The sequence below is a fragment of the Numida meleagris genome, chromosome 11 (assembly GCF_002078875.1).
Source record: "Numida meleagris isolate 19003 breed g44 Domestic line chromosome 11, NumMel1.0, whole genome shotgun sequence".
NCBI lineage: Eukaryota > Metazoa > Chordata > Aves > Galliformes > Numididae > Numida > Numida meleagris.
Window position 1 is genome coordinate 19391959 of NC_034419.1, and position 14869 is coordinate 19406827.

General features: G+C 45.3%; 1 protein-coding gene across 2 annotated transcripts in view; it reads right to left on the reverse strand.

Annotated features, from left to right (window-relative positions):
• RAD18 (RAD18, E3 ubiquitin protein ligase) overlaps positions 426-14869 on the reverse strand; it is a gene marked incomplete at its 5' end in the record, with an annotated part of 36005 nt that continues 21561 nt past the window's right edge. For both annotated transcript variants that reach the window (XM_021409607.1, XM_021409606.1), the window contains 3 exon segments: positions 426-943; positions 6661-6720; positions 13831-13990. In XM_021409607.1, the coding sequence (XP_021265282.1) occupies positions 841-943; positions 6661-6720; positions 13831-13990 (323 nt within the window).

Below are 14869 nucleotides of genomic sequence, written 5' to 3' on the forward strand. Positions count from 1 at the left end.
CGTCTGGTTCCAATTGCAGCTGTGGTTTAACACCAGAAACAACGACCCTCAGCCTCACCCAGGAGTTGTGCTCTCTGTGCAGAGCGCACAGTGAAAGGCTACAGCCAAAGCTCTGGAGTGCAGCAGGAACACCCCTGAGCACTTTGCACACTGTGTCCTTTGCTCACAAACTATAGTTCTAAAAGCCCACTCTGCTGTTGGGTTCACTTCAGCTTCCTGTATTGCTTTATTTCATTACAAAGCTCCATCACCTTCTAAGGAAGATAAGACCTTTTAAAGCTAAGATTCACGTTAAGGTTAGAATACTTGATGCCAAAAACCTTGCAATTTCTTTCAGCCCTAACACAAAGCTGACATAGCAACACCTGCTAATGAACAAGCTTCCAAGGACATATTCACAACCAGCCCATTCCTGCAGAACAGAAGCGGTTTGAATAAACAGTTTATTTCACTTGCAGAAAATCAAATTACACCAAATCAAACAAATCTATTGCACTTCTGGCGCAGTGCTCCGAGAGAGGAAGGGTTTCCACGTGGCATGGCCTGCAAAGCCCACGCCACTGGCACTGCACGTGGAGCACAGCAGGGCCGCACAGAACTGCTCCCTGGCTGCACGAGGGCTCTCCCAGCACCCGAGCAGCGTTACGCCTATGGGCACGCAGTGCTGCAAACACTAGTGTCCGTGCACTTACTTGGTTATTTTAAGGCAGTCTGAATGGCAGTTATGCAGAACTTCAGCGCTTTATTAAGTACCCAGATACACTGGAAGCAGGAAAAGTCTAAGAAGCACTTCTCAGCCTTAAGCCTTCTGCACTACTCGAGCCCAGCAGCCCCGCAGCATCAGCTCTTCTTCCGCTTGCTCCTGGGCAGCAGCCGATCTCCTCCCGGCAGCCGGGACTGGCACGCCTTCCTCTTGTTAACTCTCAGATCCAGAAGACAGTTGCTGGAAAAGAAAGTGGAAAATATGGTTTCCAAGGTGCTCTGAGCAGGCAGATGCTGAAGGCTGTACAAAGGCACAGCAGGCACTGGCTGCACAGTACCCACAGCACACACTGCTTCTGGGGCACGAGCAGAAACAAGCTCTGTGTCCAAGGGCAGCAGTACCCACAAACCCTCTGTCTCCAGACAGGCCCGGCACTGCTCAGGTCTGCCCCCGCTCACCGCCCTTCCGTCCTGGGCCACATCTGAGCAGAAGGAGCAGCTGCCTTCCCAGTTCTTTGTCCATACAAGAGAAGAGCCTCCAGCGCCGGCAAAGCCACGCTCATGTGATGTCAGCAAAGGCGTGCGCGGAACAGTCACACACAGCACAGACACCAAGGGAGGAACAAGGGCTGCGGTGCAGCTGTCCCACGGGGACAACACCGGGCTCCACGTTCCAGCTGGAACCCTTTGCCAGAGGCTCTTCTCATTACGGACAAGGAACGTTGCACTGGAAGCTCGAAGAAGTCACAGTTAATTTTAAAGGGAAAAAAAAAGTTAAACTAGCCGTATTTAAATTATGCAGCTAATTTCCATCAACCAGCCTTGGAGCTTGGAACACCACATAGCGTTGACATGAAAAATACTGCTCTTGTCCATCAATAGCCATCACTAATTAAACCTTCTTCATAAATGCATTTTTTTAAAAGCCATTTGCTAGGATGAATCTATCCCACGGGGACTATTCATTTGGCTTAAAGTGGAAATTCACAACTGAAAATAAGAATGGAAAACTCAAATGCTAAAGTCCACGTCCCTGCTGACTGCAGCAAGAGGCATACACAAGTGGATCAGCAGGAACAGCGTGCATCCCAGAGCACAGCCCCTGCCTCCAGGGCACCAGGAGCCTCTCTGCAGCTGACAGCACTGCTGGGTAACTCCTGGCATTCCATGCTTTCAAATACGAATATATCATTCATACAGCAAAAGAATATTTTGGAGCAGGATTAAATGTAAACGCCACAAAGCTTTGCAAACAACTTCAGCTCTTTTCAGTTACACAGCAAGAGCTTTTCCCAGCTTAAACATTTTTATACTTGCTTCTCCACTTCACAGGTTCCTGCACTTTGTTGCTCTGTGGCCACCAGCCGTTTCCCAGGATTCCCCCCCGCCCAGCCACAAAGCACGCAGCACTGCAGATCACAGAGGAGCCGAGGAGACAATTCCCTCCCTGCTGTAGCAGCAAGCAGCTCTGACAAGCAACACGGCCGCACAGGCAGCCAAGCCATTTGATTTCCTAATATAATTGCTCATTTGATTTGCTACTCATTATCATCCTTCAAGCCTCTCGGTATTGCTTTCCATTTTCTTCACTATTTTGTGCACCTGAGATTATAGGCTCCACAGCGAGCCCAACTGCTGGCACCGCCCTCCACAACACAGCCCTCCCGAGGGCACAGCACAGGCTGGGCGCTGGGACAAGCTCCCCGCAGCCATCCCCTCACTGCTGCACGAGGCAGGCGGAGCTGCGGGGAGCTCGCAGCGTCCTGTGTGGTTCCCAGCTGCAGAACGGAGAGCCGCAGCGCGCCCATCCAGCTGGGTGACACCAGGGGCCCAGCACCGCCCGCTGCCCTGAACCTGCACCCTCCCTCTTTCTGAAAAGAAAAACCCGAGCTTGATTTACCGACTGCATCTGGAGAATACCATCGCCAAGCGTGTCCTAACACCCCCAAAGGTTATGATAAACTCTCTGTAGCAGCTCTCATGTCTTCGACACCCAATATCCCATTAACAAAATAATTACATTGAAGTCTAAAGTTCTGGAGGACAACTGGTTTTTGTTTTTACTCACAGAAACTGCCTCTGTGTGGAAGGATGAAACCTCCCTGCAGACGTCCTTACAGACATCATCCTGTGCCGCCCTCATCCCGATTTATAAGGAAATCTCCTATTTTCTACCCTTGTTTAGTTGAACTTAAGATAGGTTACAAACACTTGGAAAAAGATAGCATTGAATTAAATGAGGAATTACTCAATTATTTCCCCATGTAAACTCAAACAAAAAAAAAAACACCAATAAATTTTTTTTAAAAAAGGAAGTTGATTAAGTGACTTTCAGTAACTTAAAGCTAGCACTAAGCCAGAGAAGGCATTGCTCACAGAAACCAGCCCAGAGCCAGCTGATTTCCATCAGTCTGAAGCCCCACCCTGCACGCACTGTGCCCTTTGTCTCAGCTGGCACCGCTCACATGAGCCATGGCTGCTTATGTAAGTTCAGAAGAACAGAATCCTGGAGCCCTGAGAATGCTGAGCAACACAAAGCAATGCCACACAGCAGCTCTGAAACTTGCTGCAGCACCCAGCGCTACACTGCTCCGCAGTTAGCCTTCCCAAACCCTCCAGAAATCAAATAAGTGAAGGACTAATGCTTTCTGCACAGGGCACTTCTGGCATCCCACACCTGAGGGAGGAGGAAACAGGAAAGCCCCCATCCTTACCCTAGGGATGAAGGGAGCTTGTTTCTCAGAACACCAGGGTGTACTTCGAGGTAGGCAGGATCCTTCATTGCAACAAAGGACAATTAAAGACCCATCATCCTTTTATCTTTTTCTTTACTTCATTTCTCTGCACAACACAGTCCTATAGAAGTATATCCACCAGGCTTACTCTCTGAAATGTCATTAACAGCTCTCCAGAAGAACTTAGCTAAGGCATGAATGCCAAAGTCAGCATAGAAGCTTTCCATCAAACCCACACTGATTTTTAGGCATTCAGACCCGCTGCCATCCTCAGAGCTGACTGAACCCACAGCTCAGCAGCAGTCACACACTCCTCCCTTGCCACACACAGCACAGAACCATAAAGCTCTCATTAAATGGTCACCAAGAGGTTACCAGGAGCCTGAAACGCTGCCTCAGTTCCATCAGATAGAGTAATATGAATTTATATAGTCCCAATAGCATTATACCACAGCAAGTGGATTTGTTACTTAACAGAGGGTATGAAAAGCAAGGAAAAAATTTTGAGAGCTCAGAGAATGCTTAAATTGTGCTTAAGTTAGTTTCAGGAATGGAATGAGGCTTTGCTAAAAATATGCTCCAAATGGCCACTAACATATCCCTAATCTGCTCCATCTGTGCACTTTCACAAATAAATGGAAGTATGTCACACAAAAATACTCAGGTTTATGTTTCGAGTATTACTGTCTCATCTCTTTGTGTCAAAATAAGACAATTAGTAGAGATGAAGGACGACTCCAGGGAATTTATGTCATGTCTCAATTTTCATTAAGCGCTTCATAGAATAGACAATTCATTCAAAATGCAGAATATGAATATTTATTGCTTCTTTATTAGATCTATCATGGAAATTAAGACGCTCAGCAAGTGGCTGTGTCTCTAAAAGGCACAGCGTGCTGCGGCTCAGAGCTGTTCCAACACCTTGAGGAGGTGTGCTGCAGCCAGAGGGGCCGCTCGGGTCTGACCAAGCTCAGCACAGTGCTACGCAGTGGGAAGGCTTCTTCTGCAAATGGAAGGTACAGACACTGAGATCCAAACATGCCATATCACTGCTGCCATCTTCTCACCTGCTTAGGGAGAATAAAGCATTCGCAAAGTTGGAAGCTTTTTTTTTTAAATAGTATCTCATTCTCTTTTAGAGACTTTCACTGTGAAACCATAAGAAACCTGTAACTCTCTGAAGACCATGGAGTTTTTTCCACCGAAACACCTTGCCATGCAACCGGCATCACACACAGCAGCTCCCTGCCAAGGGGGGGCCTGGTTCCCTGCCCCCAGGAACGCGTTGTTCCCCAGCCGCAGCCCAGCAGAGCCCATGAGCCATGCTGACTGCTGAGCAGCCCCACACTGCTTCCCCTGGAGTTTCACCTGAACTTCACCCTTCCAGAGACACGAACCCTACATCTTGTGAATCCCATCTGCGAAAAACATGGAGTAGAAGATATAGGTTTAAAAGTACTGAAAAAAAATCACATTTGACAAAAACAAGTAGAGTCCATGAAAAACCATTTTCTCAGTTTCAGTTAACAAAGAAATTCTGCAGAAGAGCAATAACACAGATTTGTACTGCCAGTATAGACAAATGTACTCTCCCTCATCACATCCATCTCTGAACAGACTCTTCCACGTAGTCCTGTCCTGAGGGAAGCCCCAGCAAATTTCACAGCTAGACCTGTCCTCAGCATGGTGCCCATCTCAAAAGTGAGATTCTCTAGGGCTGCACACAGCAACATTTTCCTACATTCATTCCTTGTGCCTAAATATCAAATAATGTCATTTGGAATTTACAGATATCAAAGGATGTAGATGTCTGAATACAGAACTATTTGAAAGCATTCTCTTCACTAAGAAATTGGCATTTGAACCTAAGCCAAATACAGGCCATCCTAAATTTTTCCAAAGCAGAATGTTAATTATCTTATGTTCCAAAGTATATTAAATACAACGTCAAAAGCTGAAACTTCCACATCACTTGTTTTGCAAACACCCAATCATCAACCATAACAAAAACAGAGAGATGATCCTTCTGGCATAACTCAACTCCAAAACCAAAAATCTGTGCTGGTTATGAAATGTTCTGTGTGCCTTTGGTACGCTGGCCTATGCCTTCACAGGTATTAAGCTTGCCAAAGCAAAGCTCTCACTTGCTGCAACTAGCAGGATACAATTCTGCAATGAAGAACAATATAGCTTTAATGACATCCACAGACCTGCCTTATTTACTATTCCTGCGCACTTACCAACCTGGCCAAACCTTGTTACGGCACAAATAAAATCACCAAAAGACTGAGATTTTCTGGGTGAAGGAAATGATCAAAGTAACAAATTACTTTACTCTGGTTATATATCATAACGAACGTTAACATCCAATACTGCTAAAGAGAAACGCCCCGTTAGGGAACCCAGCTTCCATGCTTGACATTCCTATTTCTTCTTAGGCTAATGAACACGTTTTTCTAACCCACGCAAGAAGCCACAGATGCCATCAGTCTTCATTCCTGTGTCTTTGTACAATACCTATAAAGCTTTTCAGTTGATCTAACACCGCACTACTATAAATTTCACTATACCTGCACACCTTCAGCATCCCCAGGTAGTCCAACATTTGCTCTCCACCTTCATTTCAGCGTGTTCCTTCAGGAATTGTTGGATGGTTTCACAATATTTCGTTATGAAACACCTTGCACAGCTCGACACAAGCTTTAAATCTTACCAATAACAGAAGGGGAGTTTTGTTTTTAGAAAATAAAATGTAAAGATTCTAAAAACAAGAAGGTGCTCTTCTCTCTCCTAAGAGAAGTCAACCAATACAGACATTGCAATTCCAGGATGTTCAGCTAGATGCAGACATGCAGGTGAGACTGACAACAATATCACATTAAATACAACAGGAAATTAGATTCTCTTGTTTTCCCATAAAAATCAGTCTGTGTTTGTTTTGCTGGGTTTTTCTGATTGTTTACGTATTCTTCCATACTCAAACACACTTTGGAACAGTGATTTTCAACCAGTCAGCTGGGGATTCTAGGAGCATCCATGCATTATTTTCCAGCAAACCAATAACACTGTAGAAGTTACGCCTCCGATAACTGTGGAGGTTTCTCACTGAACCTGGCTTTCTAACGGCATTTGCCTCTCTTGCAGAAAACGTGTAGGATTCCACAAACCAGAAGAGACTTGAAATCAGCCTCAAGTACTTTTCCAGCCATCTATTTCTACCTACCTGTCAGAGGACACGGAACAAATCTCAGCTTCCAGATCTCTCAAGATGTCTGAACTGGAGCTGAAGGGAAAAGCAAAACATAAGTAAATTATTTTAGCAACACTCGCAAGAGGTCTCCAAACAAAATGATTAATTCTGGCAGCAGAACTTGTAAATGAGACAGACCTTCCACATCACACCAGCAATGGGAAATCGTTTCCACCAGCAGCCCAGAAAGTTCCTTTCTTTGAGGAAATGAATAAATGGTGTGCAACCCCAATCCGTGGGCAGGGTTTCTTTCCTCTTTCCCAGTCAGACTCCCCCTGGGGCCAGATGAGCCACGCAGTGATTGCAGCACTGACTGCAGCACCACTGATGGGAGGAAAACACCACCGGCACAGATAAGCACAATGCAGAGAAGCTCAGTCAAAAAAGGCAAGATATGCTCAAAGCACTGATGCCATATGGAGAGCATTATTTCAAAACAAAATGGATTTTGAAGTTGTGTGTGCAATTTTAGAAACTCATCTGTGGTTCCCCAGGAATTTTTATGAACTGCTGAATAAATCTACTTAATTACAAGCATTACTCAGCAGAGCAGCTTTAATTTGGAGATAAAGCCACCTAAAATTAAAAGCAGCGACTGCGTTTATAGAGAATAACATTTCATCCCTGCACTAATTACCAATCCCACCACTTACAAGACCTGGAGAGGAGTGAGTGCAGCCCAAATCCCAGCGCCACGAGAGAACGTCAGGGAACCCCGGAATGCTGAGGGATTTCTTAATTCATTAAGAAAGATAATATGAAATAGTCAAAGGAAAAACACAGGAAAGCACACTGTAAAAACAATGGTGATGGGGAAGTCGAGAAGTCTAGCAGGTTTATTTTTGCTCTCAAAATTTGCAGCCTGTCAAGAATTCATCTTCGGTACGCAAGCTGGATGCCCAGGGAATGAGTTATCATACTTCTGAATCCTGCCTTGATGCTCCAGTTACATTAAAAAAAAGGAGGAGTAGGGAGATATTAGTGTTTGGCTCCCTAAAATAGAATAAGATCAGGTTCGACAGCTGAACACCACGTACTTTATTGCCCTGAAAAGTATATTCTTATTATCATTAATCACCAACTGCTTGTCACAAGCAGAACAACTGAAGTGAGAAGATTTGGCTAGCACTCAGCACAATAATGCAAGTTCATAATTTGCATGCATATTTCAAAGTTTATGCCCATCAAACTATTTTAAAACCAGGCACAAAATGTGCTGGAGTTACTTACCACCTTAGAACGTGCCCATGGAAGAGAACGGGCTATCAACGCGAGAGTGGTCTGAGCCCCCAGCAAACCAAGCCAGCTCCTGCACTTCGACTGCACTGAGATGAAGGACACACGCACCTGAGTGCACGCAGCTAGCCCACGGGGCTATGAACTCCCCAGCTGTGGCCAAACCACCCTTTGTTTCAGGATGTCTTCAAACACTTCTACTGCTCCAAGACAGTCACTACGATAGTTCCCCGAATCTAGTCTCTGCTAAACACCAGTTTCTTAAACAAAGACCAAGCCACCTCTCGATGCCGAGCCGCAGCGATTCTACGCTTTGTAGTGCTTTCCATGTGTGGGGAGAATTTTGATAACTAAAAAACAACTCTAAATGGATAGTTGCAAAACATATCAAAAAACATTTTTCAGCTATTTACTGAAATACTGAATATTTAACCAAAAGGAATACAGACCAATCGAGTTCACATTTTTAGATAATTTTGTTTTCCCTGTAGAAAGCTTCCAAAATCTTCTTATTGTTGAACAACCTGCTCTTAAACTGAAGAAAATGAACAAAATTGAAAAGCAGCAGCTACCTTGTTATGCATGCTGGTTTTACAAGTTTTAGCTTAGTGAGGCCAAACAGAGTTCAGCCAACAGTTCTGCTCATCGCTTCAGATGCTTCTGCCTTCCCAGGACAGCAGGCAGGTGCAGCGAGGCCAGGCAAGGCGCAGCACATCTTCAGGCTTTATTTGGACTCCAAGACAATTTCCTACAAGAGGTCTTCCCTCCTTTCCCCTTCATTAAGATTATTATTCTCCCTATCTTGTGCTGAGAATTCCAGATGAGTAAATTCGCACAGCAAACCCAGTAATGCTCCAGAACGTGACTGCTCGAGGTGCAGAGTGCTGTGGAGAGCGGAGAGTGGCTGGGCCGCAGGACTGGCTCCTCCTGCAGGCTGCGGGACACGCACAGCACGAGGAGCGCAAGCAGCACGGCCCCAGCTGGATTTCAACCCCCACCTCTTGCTAGTGGGTGATTTTTTTTTTTTTAAAAAGATAAACACACCACCTTAAAATAGAGAGAAGAAAGCTGACCTAAGTGTGAATAACATGCCTCCTTCTAAAAATGAAAGGAGCAAGCGTCTCTCTGAACGTGTTTGCTTTATGCAGATTAAGTTCCCTCCTGGCTGCTCGTAGCAGCACGCTCCCACCAGCCCGTCCTGCCCTGCACTCCAGCACGTGCACGGAGCAGTTCCCGCTGTCAGCGCCAGCTGCGGGCTCTCACTTCACCATTTGAAGGTGAATGCCCAGCCTCAAGCAGTGGGGAGCAGTGCTTCTCCCTACCTTCCTGGCTTTCTCCCAGCTCCCGTTCCAGACTCCAGCCTGCCTGTGACAAACAGCCCCGTCATGCAGGCATCAGGCAGCCCAGGCAATGCGGAGTGCTGGTGCCCTCGCTTTTGTTTTCAGGGCTCATAGGCACCCAAAACCACGGCTGTAGCTGATGCTCCAACGTCTCTCCCGTGCAGGCACTGCTCCCTGCACAAAGCAGAGGCCAGCAGCTGTCCCCTTTGGAAATGGCCTCCCCAGGACTCTACCCACAGCCCTCGCAGCTCTGTGCTCGTACATTACAGCTCACAATTGTTGGAAAAGTATGAATTAGCAGCAGAGCAGAGAAGCAGCATCATCCTTACAGAGTGGACTTGCATTCAAGGCAAAAAAAATCAAAGATAAAATGCTCCCATCTAACGTTTAATATTCACCTTCCCTGAGCCACAGCAGTGCAAGATTTATTAACTCAAAATTGTATTAAAGAACTGAAAAGAGACAGCTATTTCCCCAAAGTAAACCGTTCCCCTACACTGCCTCGTGCCAGCAACGGCCAGCCCTGGGACAGCGCTCTGGTTATCCCAGCCACGTGGATGGCAGGACAGCCCTCACGCAGCTCTCCCAGCCGCCCCGTGCTGCCAGCTCTGACAAACCCACATCTGAGAAAGGTCTCCAGAGGATGCTGCCATCCAGCGCCCTCCAGACTGCAACCAGAGCGCACGACATCTCCTCCAGCTGATGAACTAAAGCTTGACTTCTGCAAAGCACCTAAAGCCAAAGCAAGTGACTGCAAGCTAAATGCAGACCTTCATCCTGATCGATAGTTCCCAAGCACAATGCCAAGGAGTCTCACTTAGTGCAAACAGCCATCCTGGCTTGGGCAAGGAGCTCAGCTGGCAGCGCTGCAGTAGCTCTGTGTATCCCCGAGGCAGAGATTTACACAAGCTGCAGATACAGCACTTTTCAGTCAGCATTTCAAAATTAAATCACCGTGTTTCACTGTACAATATAATATCGTTAGACGAGGCCAAAGACATATTGTCTGTGCTGCGAGTCTTCCACTCTGCTCAAGAACTGATGCTTTCTTCTAACAGCAGTTTTAAAGTGAAATAATTTGTTTAAGTGACTGAATATTATCTCAGTTTTATAGAGTACTTTTAATAAAATATTTCCTCCGCATGGTTCATTAACTGGCTTATCACTGTCCCACCTAGTTTCTTTTCTAATTCTTCTATTGTTTAAACTCTTGCATAAAGCTTGGCTTCGGTCCCAGAAAGTAAAAGAACGCAGTGGGACTATTTATACGAAGCACTAAAGTTCCATGAAAGCTTTACGTATGACTTCACAGCTTTGAAAAAATACCCTTTAAAAGTCAGGGCTTTGTTCTGCTGTTTATCTGTTACGAGCATTTTGCTTCCTTGACGGGATCATCAATTTCTGAAAAGACCAAACACGTTTGGATCGATGCTACCACCGACGTGCCTGCCTGCCACCTCTTCTCCAGCGGGCGTGAAGTCCTCCTGCCTCAAGTAGAGCAGTGACTTCTGAACAACACCAGCACCCTCGCCATTACTATGCATGTACGGATGTGTTATAAGGTCTGACTGCTCCCTTAGCTGTACAAAGCAGAAGTTTACATATTGGTATTGAATTGAGAAGGGGTAGAAGTTCTTGTGAAGGACAGAACATCGGAATCACCAAGTTTCTTGTAGCGTCGTTAACAGAACAAAGACATCAGCTGCCTGACTTCGTGACTGTTCGGCTGTATTCCATATGCTGCTCAAAATCCAAATTCTCTTTTAATGCACTGCAGCATCAGGCCACTCTGCACTTAAAAGTACAGCACGCAGATTTGGACTCCCAAGTATATTTCAAGTTCTGACATTTCAATGCGAAATAAGTTCCCTTTGTCAAAGGATATCCTCTTATTATCAGAAAGAAAATGCACGTCTCAAAACCATATCTTGGTGCAGAAGCACAATGCTACGGACCACCCCCACTCTAAATCATTTTTGTTTGTTTTCACTGCACTTCACAGAACATTAACTCCACGGTAGCCAGAGAGTGACACAACACATCTTCCTTTCACGCAGTTCAAATGATTTTTCACGACCTCTGAAAATCTTGATGTGGCTCTACTAATTAAAATGGACCTGCACGATGCCAGCACTATGTGGGGGGGCACGAGGCGCAGCCCAACACACACATGGTGAAGCCAGAAGGCACAATGCCCCCGCTGCTGCCCACGGCTCCTGGAGCTGCTGCTCACTGCCTGCAGGCAAAGCAGCACGGGAAGGGCGAGTGTGGCACAAGGAGCACAGCAGCCAAACAGCAGCAGCAGCCGTGCACACATCACAGGGCATCACACGGCGCCCAGCCAGGCCCTTTCTGCCTCATCGCTGCTATTTTCATCTCTTCTTCAGTCAAACTATATTAAAAAAAGGTGCCGGTGTTATAAAGGATGAGCACCTACAGTCTGTAATGGACAGGCACACTACAGAGCCCGGCTGCCCAGCAGCTGAGTTTAATGCAGAATAGAACAGAAAAGAAAGGAAAAAAAAGATAAACAAAAACCACAGCACCACTGCGGTGAACTTCTTGACCAGCACAGTAGCTAACTTCTAAGGTTAAGCAAACTACCCTCAACTTAAACAAAAATAAACACATTGCACATACAAACCAGAGAATACACGCAAAGTAGGAAAGCAAAGAGAAAATCCCAGAGAGATTCTGAAACAGCAATTCTGTGCCATAGGAGTTCAAGTGAAGAATAAGCCACAAAGAGCTAGTGTGCGTGTGTGTGTGTGTGCTGGTTTACATTTGGCTTTTTAAAGAGGTCCAAATATCTGAGGCATACCAACTGGTCTTTATAACTGTGAGATTCTGTGTTTGATTCAAGAAATCTATGGAACTACTTAATTTGGAGAGAGCGAATATATAAGGAATAAACAGCTTTGTCCCGAGCCAGACATGATGCAAACAAACGTGAGCTTTCCAACAAAATCTGCCAACTCGTTCCATGAAAGCACATTCAAACCATCAGTAGCTGCCACATGCAAATACCTGCAGCAAACAGCCCCTTCAGCACACACTTTCATCCAGCCCTGAGGATAATAAACACAAGTCTGCAGACAGAGAAAGGTACAGAACAAAAATGCAACTGCGATGCCAAAGGCCACAGGAGGGTCACTCTGTGTATTTATACACCAAACTGGCAGTGAACCAGATTTAATGGCTCCTTGGATGAGCCAATGAAAGGAAAGCTTTCTGTCAAGTGAAAATTGTAGATTTTCCAGGGTCCTTAATGCCAAAAGGTTAGCTTGCTCGAGGAGGAAGCAGCTCCACGCACCATCTGCACACGCATCCTACACGACACCGGGGTCTGGCTCTGTGTAAGCTCTGCAGGAGCTTCTGCCTGGGCTCCCATCCGCTGCTGCTACACAACCAAAGCACGGCCCCAGCCACCGCACACCTCCCAGCAGCACAACCAGGGCCAAAGCTGCCAATTGGAAAGTTGAGGTTTCAGCATGTAGAAGCAGCCTGTGGGACAACACCATGGCCAGCTCCCCCCGTACAAGTGAGGGCCCAGGAGTCGCTCCTCCCAGCCCTGCTGTCCTTCAGAACAGGTCCTGCATGGAGCAGCTTCAGGAAGCTGCCGCACCCAAAGGGCACGGAGATGCTCTGGGGGTGTCCGTCTCTGCCAGCACAGGGCTCAGTTCTCTGGCGCTCCAAACAAAAGGTGCAGGCCAGGACATGTACCAAAAAACCCATATTTCAACTATTTTCTCTTTTCCCCTAGAAGCTGGGCCTACAGCATCCAGTACTGCAAAAAAGATGTTTGTCTTAGCATTAATCACCTTCAACTTTAACAATCAATAGAGCAGTACCCAGCAAATTGTGATCTACGAAGCAAGTGTCTTCAACAGACATGAACTCGATCTTCAAAAACTACATAGATCTTATCAGCAGTAACAGCTGAGTCTCTTTTCAATAACATCGGCACTGAAGTACCAAAAACATAAAGCTTCACATTTACAAAACTTTCCTTGACTCTTCATTTCCTGTGACCAAATAAAGCAATTTCAGTAAGCAAAACTAAGTGAATTAAGAAAGAAAAGTAAATGGATGTCAGGACTTCAAGGTTCAGTGACATTCTATCCCTGCCTGCAAGTAATGGGTCATTTAAATTCTATTTCTCATAGCACACTCAGCTCCAAGAACCATTAAAAGGTTTAAGCTATATCAATTTTTGAACCTCTTTCAATAAATCCTCAAACAAAAAGGAAGACGATGCAGTAAGAGAGAAACATCAAACATTCTCCTGGTCCCACAGACATTTCACTCACTTTTCTGTACAAAAAGGAACATTTCCACTACAGTGCCTCTATCAAGCCATTACTAAGCTATTAAGCGAGTCTGAATGCATTTCAGCTGCATCCCTCAAGCAACTGAACAGCCAGAAATGTGGAAGAGAATGAATCAGTAACCACAGCCGAGGATCACCTCCTGTGAAGTAGAGTATGACTATAAATAGCCCAATACTCATGCCGAAGTTTCTCCAGTTTGGTTTGAGTACAAAGTAGTGAGAACAGCCCCTGCTAACCTGCTTGATGATCCGGATGACTCTGAGGATGGCAGTGAGACCGACCCCTGGCCTTCCTCCGAGGAACGAGGGTCACTGCTTTTCCCATCAGGAGTTCCTGGTTTGAGTACCTGGGCTTCTCCAAGGACTGCAGCTGAGTGATGCTCTTCAGGATCTTCCCCTACCAAGAAAAAGAATATTACTTAATTTTTTGCTGCCTGAGGACAGATTTTAAGAAAAACAAAAGGTTTTAAGTATTTGAATACTGACGCCTCATTCCCACTTATTCGCTTCCCAAACTCTCAAAGGTTCTAAGTTCTTCTTCTGCCATAGTTAAAAAAAAAAAAAATCACCAACAGCAACAACAGAGCAGCAACAACAACAAACAACCTCTAAGAACCAGAGCCTGAAACAGAAATATTCCCTTGTTATGAGTTTCAAATAGAAACAAGGAGAGAAATAAAGGGTAAGGTTATTTGTCACATTTCAGAAATTAGCAAACACTTAATGAGACGGCTCCATTCTCTGGTTCTTGCTACCAATTCACTTTGCTCATTGCATAAGACAGCTTGATAGCTTCAGAGTTTTACTGACCAAGCTAATAGGCTTGTTTTCAATAAAAGAAACAAAATGATTTATTTCCTTATTCATGCAAGAAAGATGAAATGTCAGTCTAGATCATTGGCATTTCCATTTATCTTTATAGGAAAAAACACTTCTAGACAACACAAACAAATTGTAAAGCCATTCTATTATTTTCCTATCAAATGTTTTTATCAATGAGAAGATGAACAGTTCTCTCAAGAGATGCCTTCTACCTCTCTATATAGGTAGTAAATATAGACTAGGAAGCGTGATATGGAAAGAAAACTTGCTTTGACACTCTGCCCGCAAATATTTTCAAACAAGTTATTTAACCAGGAAGTTGCAAGGGATATTAAAACCATACTGAGACTTGTCTCATCAATGATCCTCATTAGGCAGTTCACAGAGGTGTTCTCCGCACCCACACCAACCAAGTTACACTCCTGCTCAAAAAACTTCCACTTTTGTATCTCTA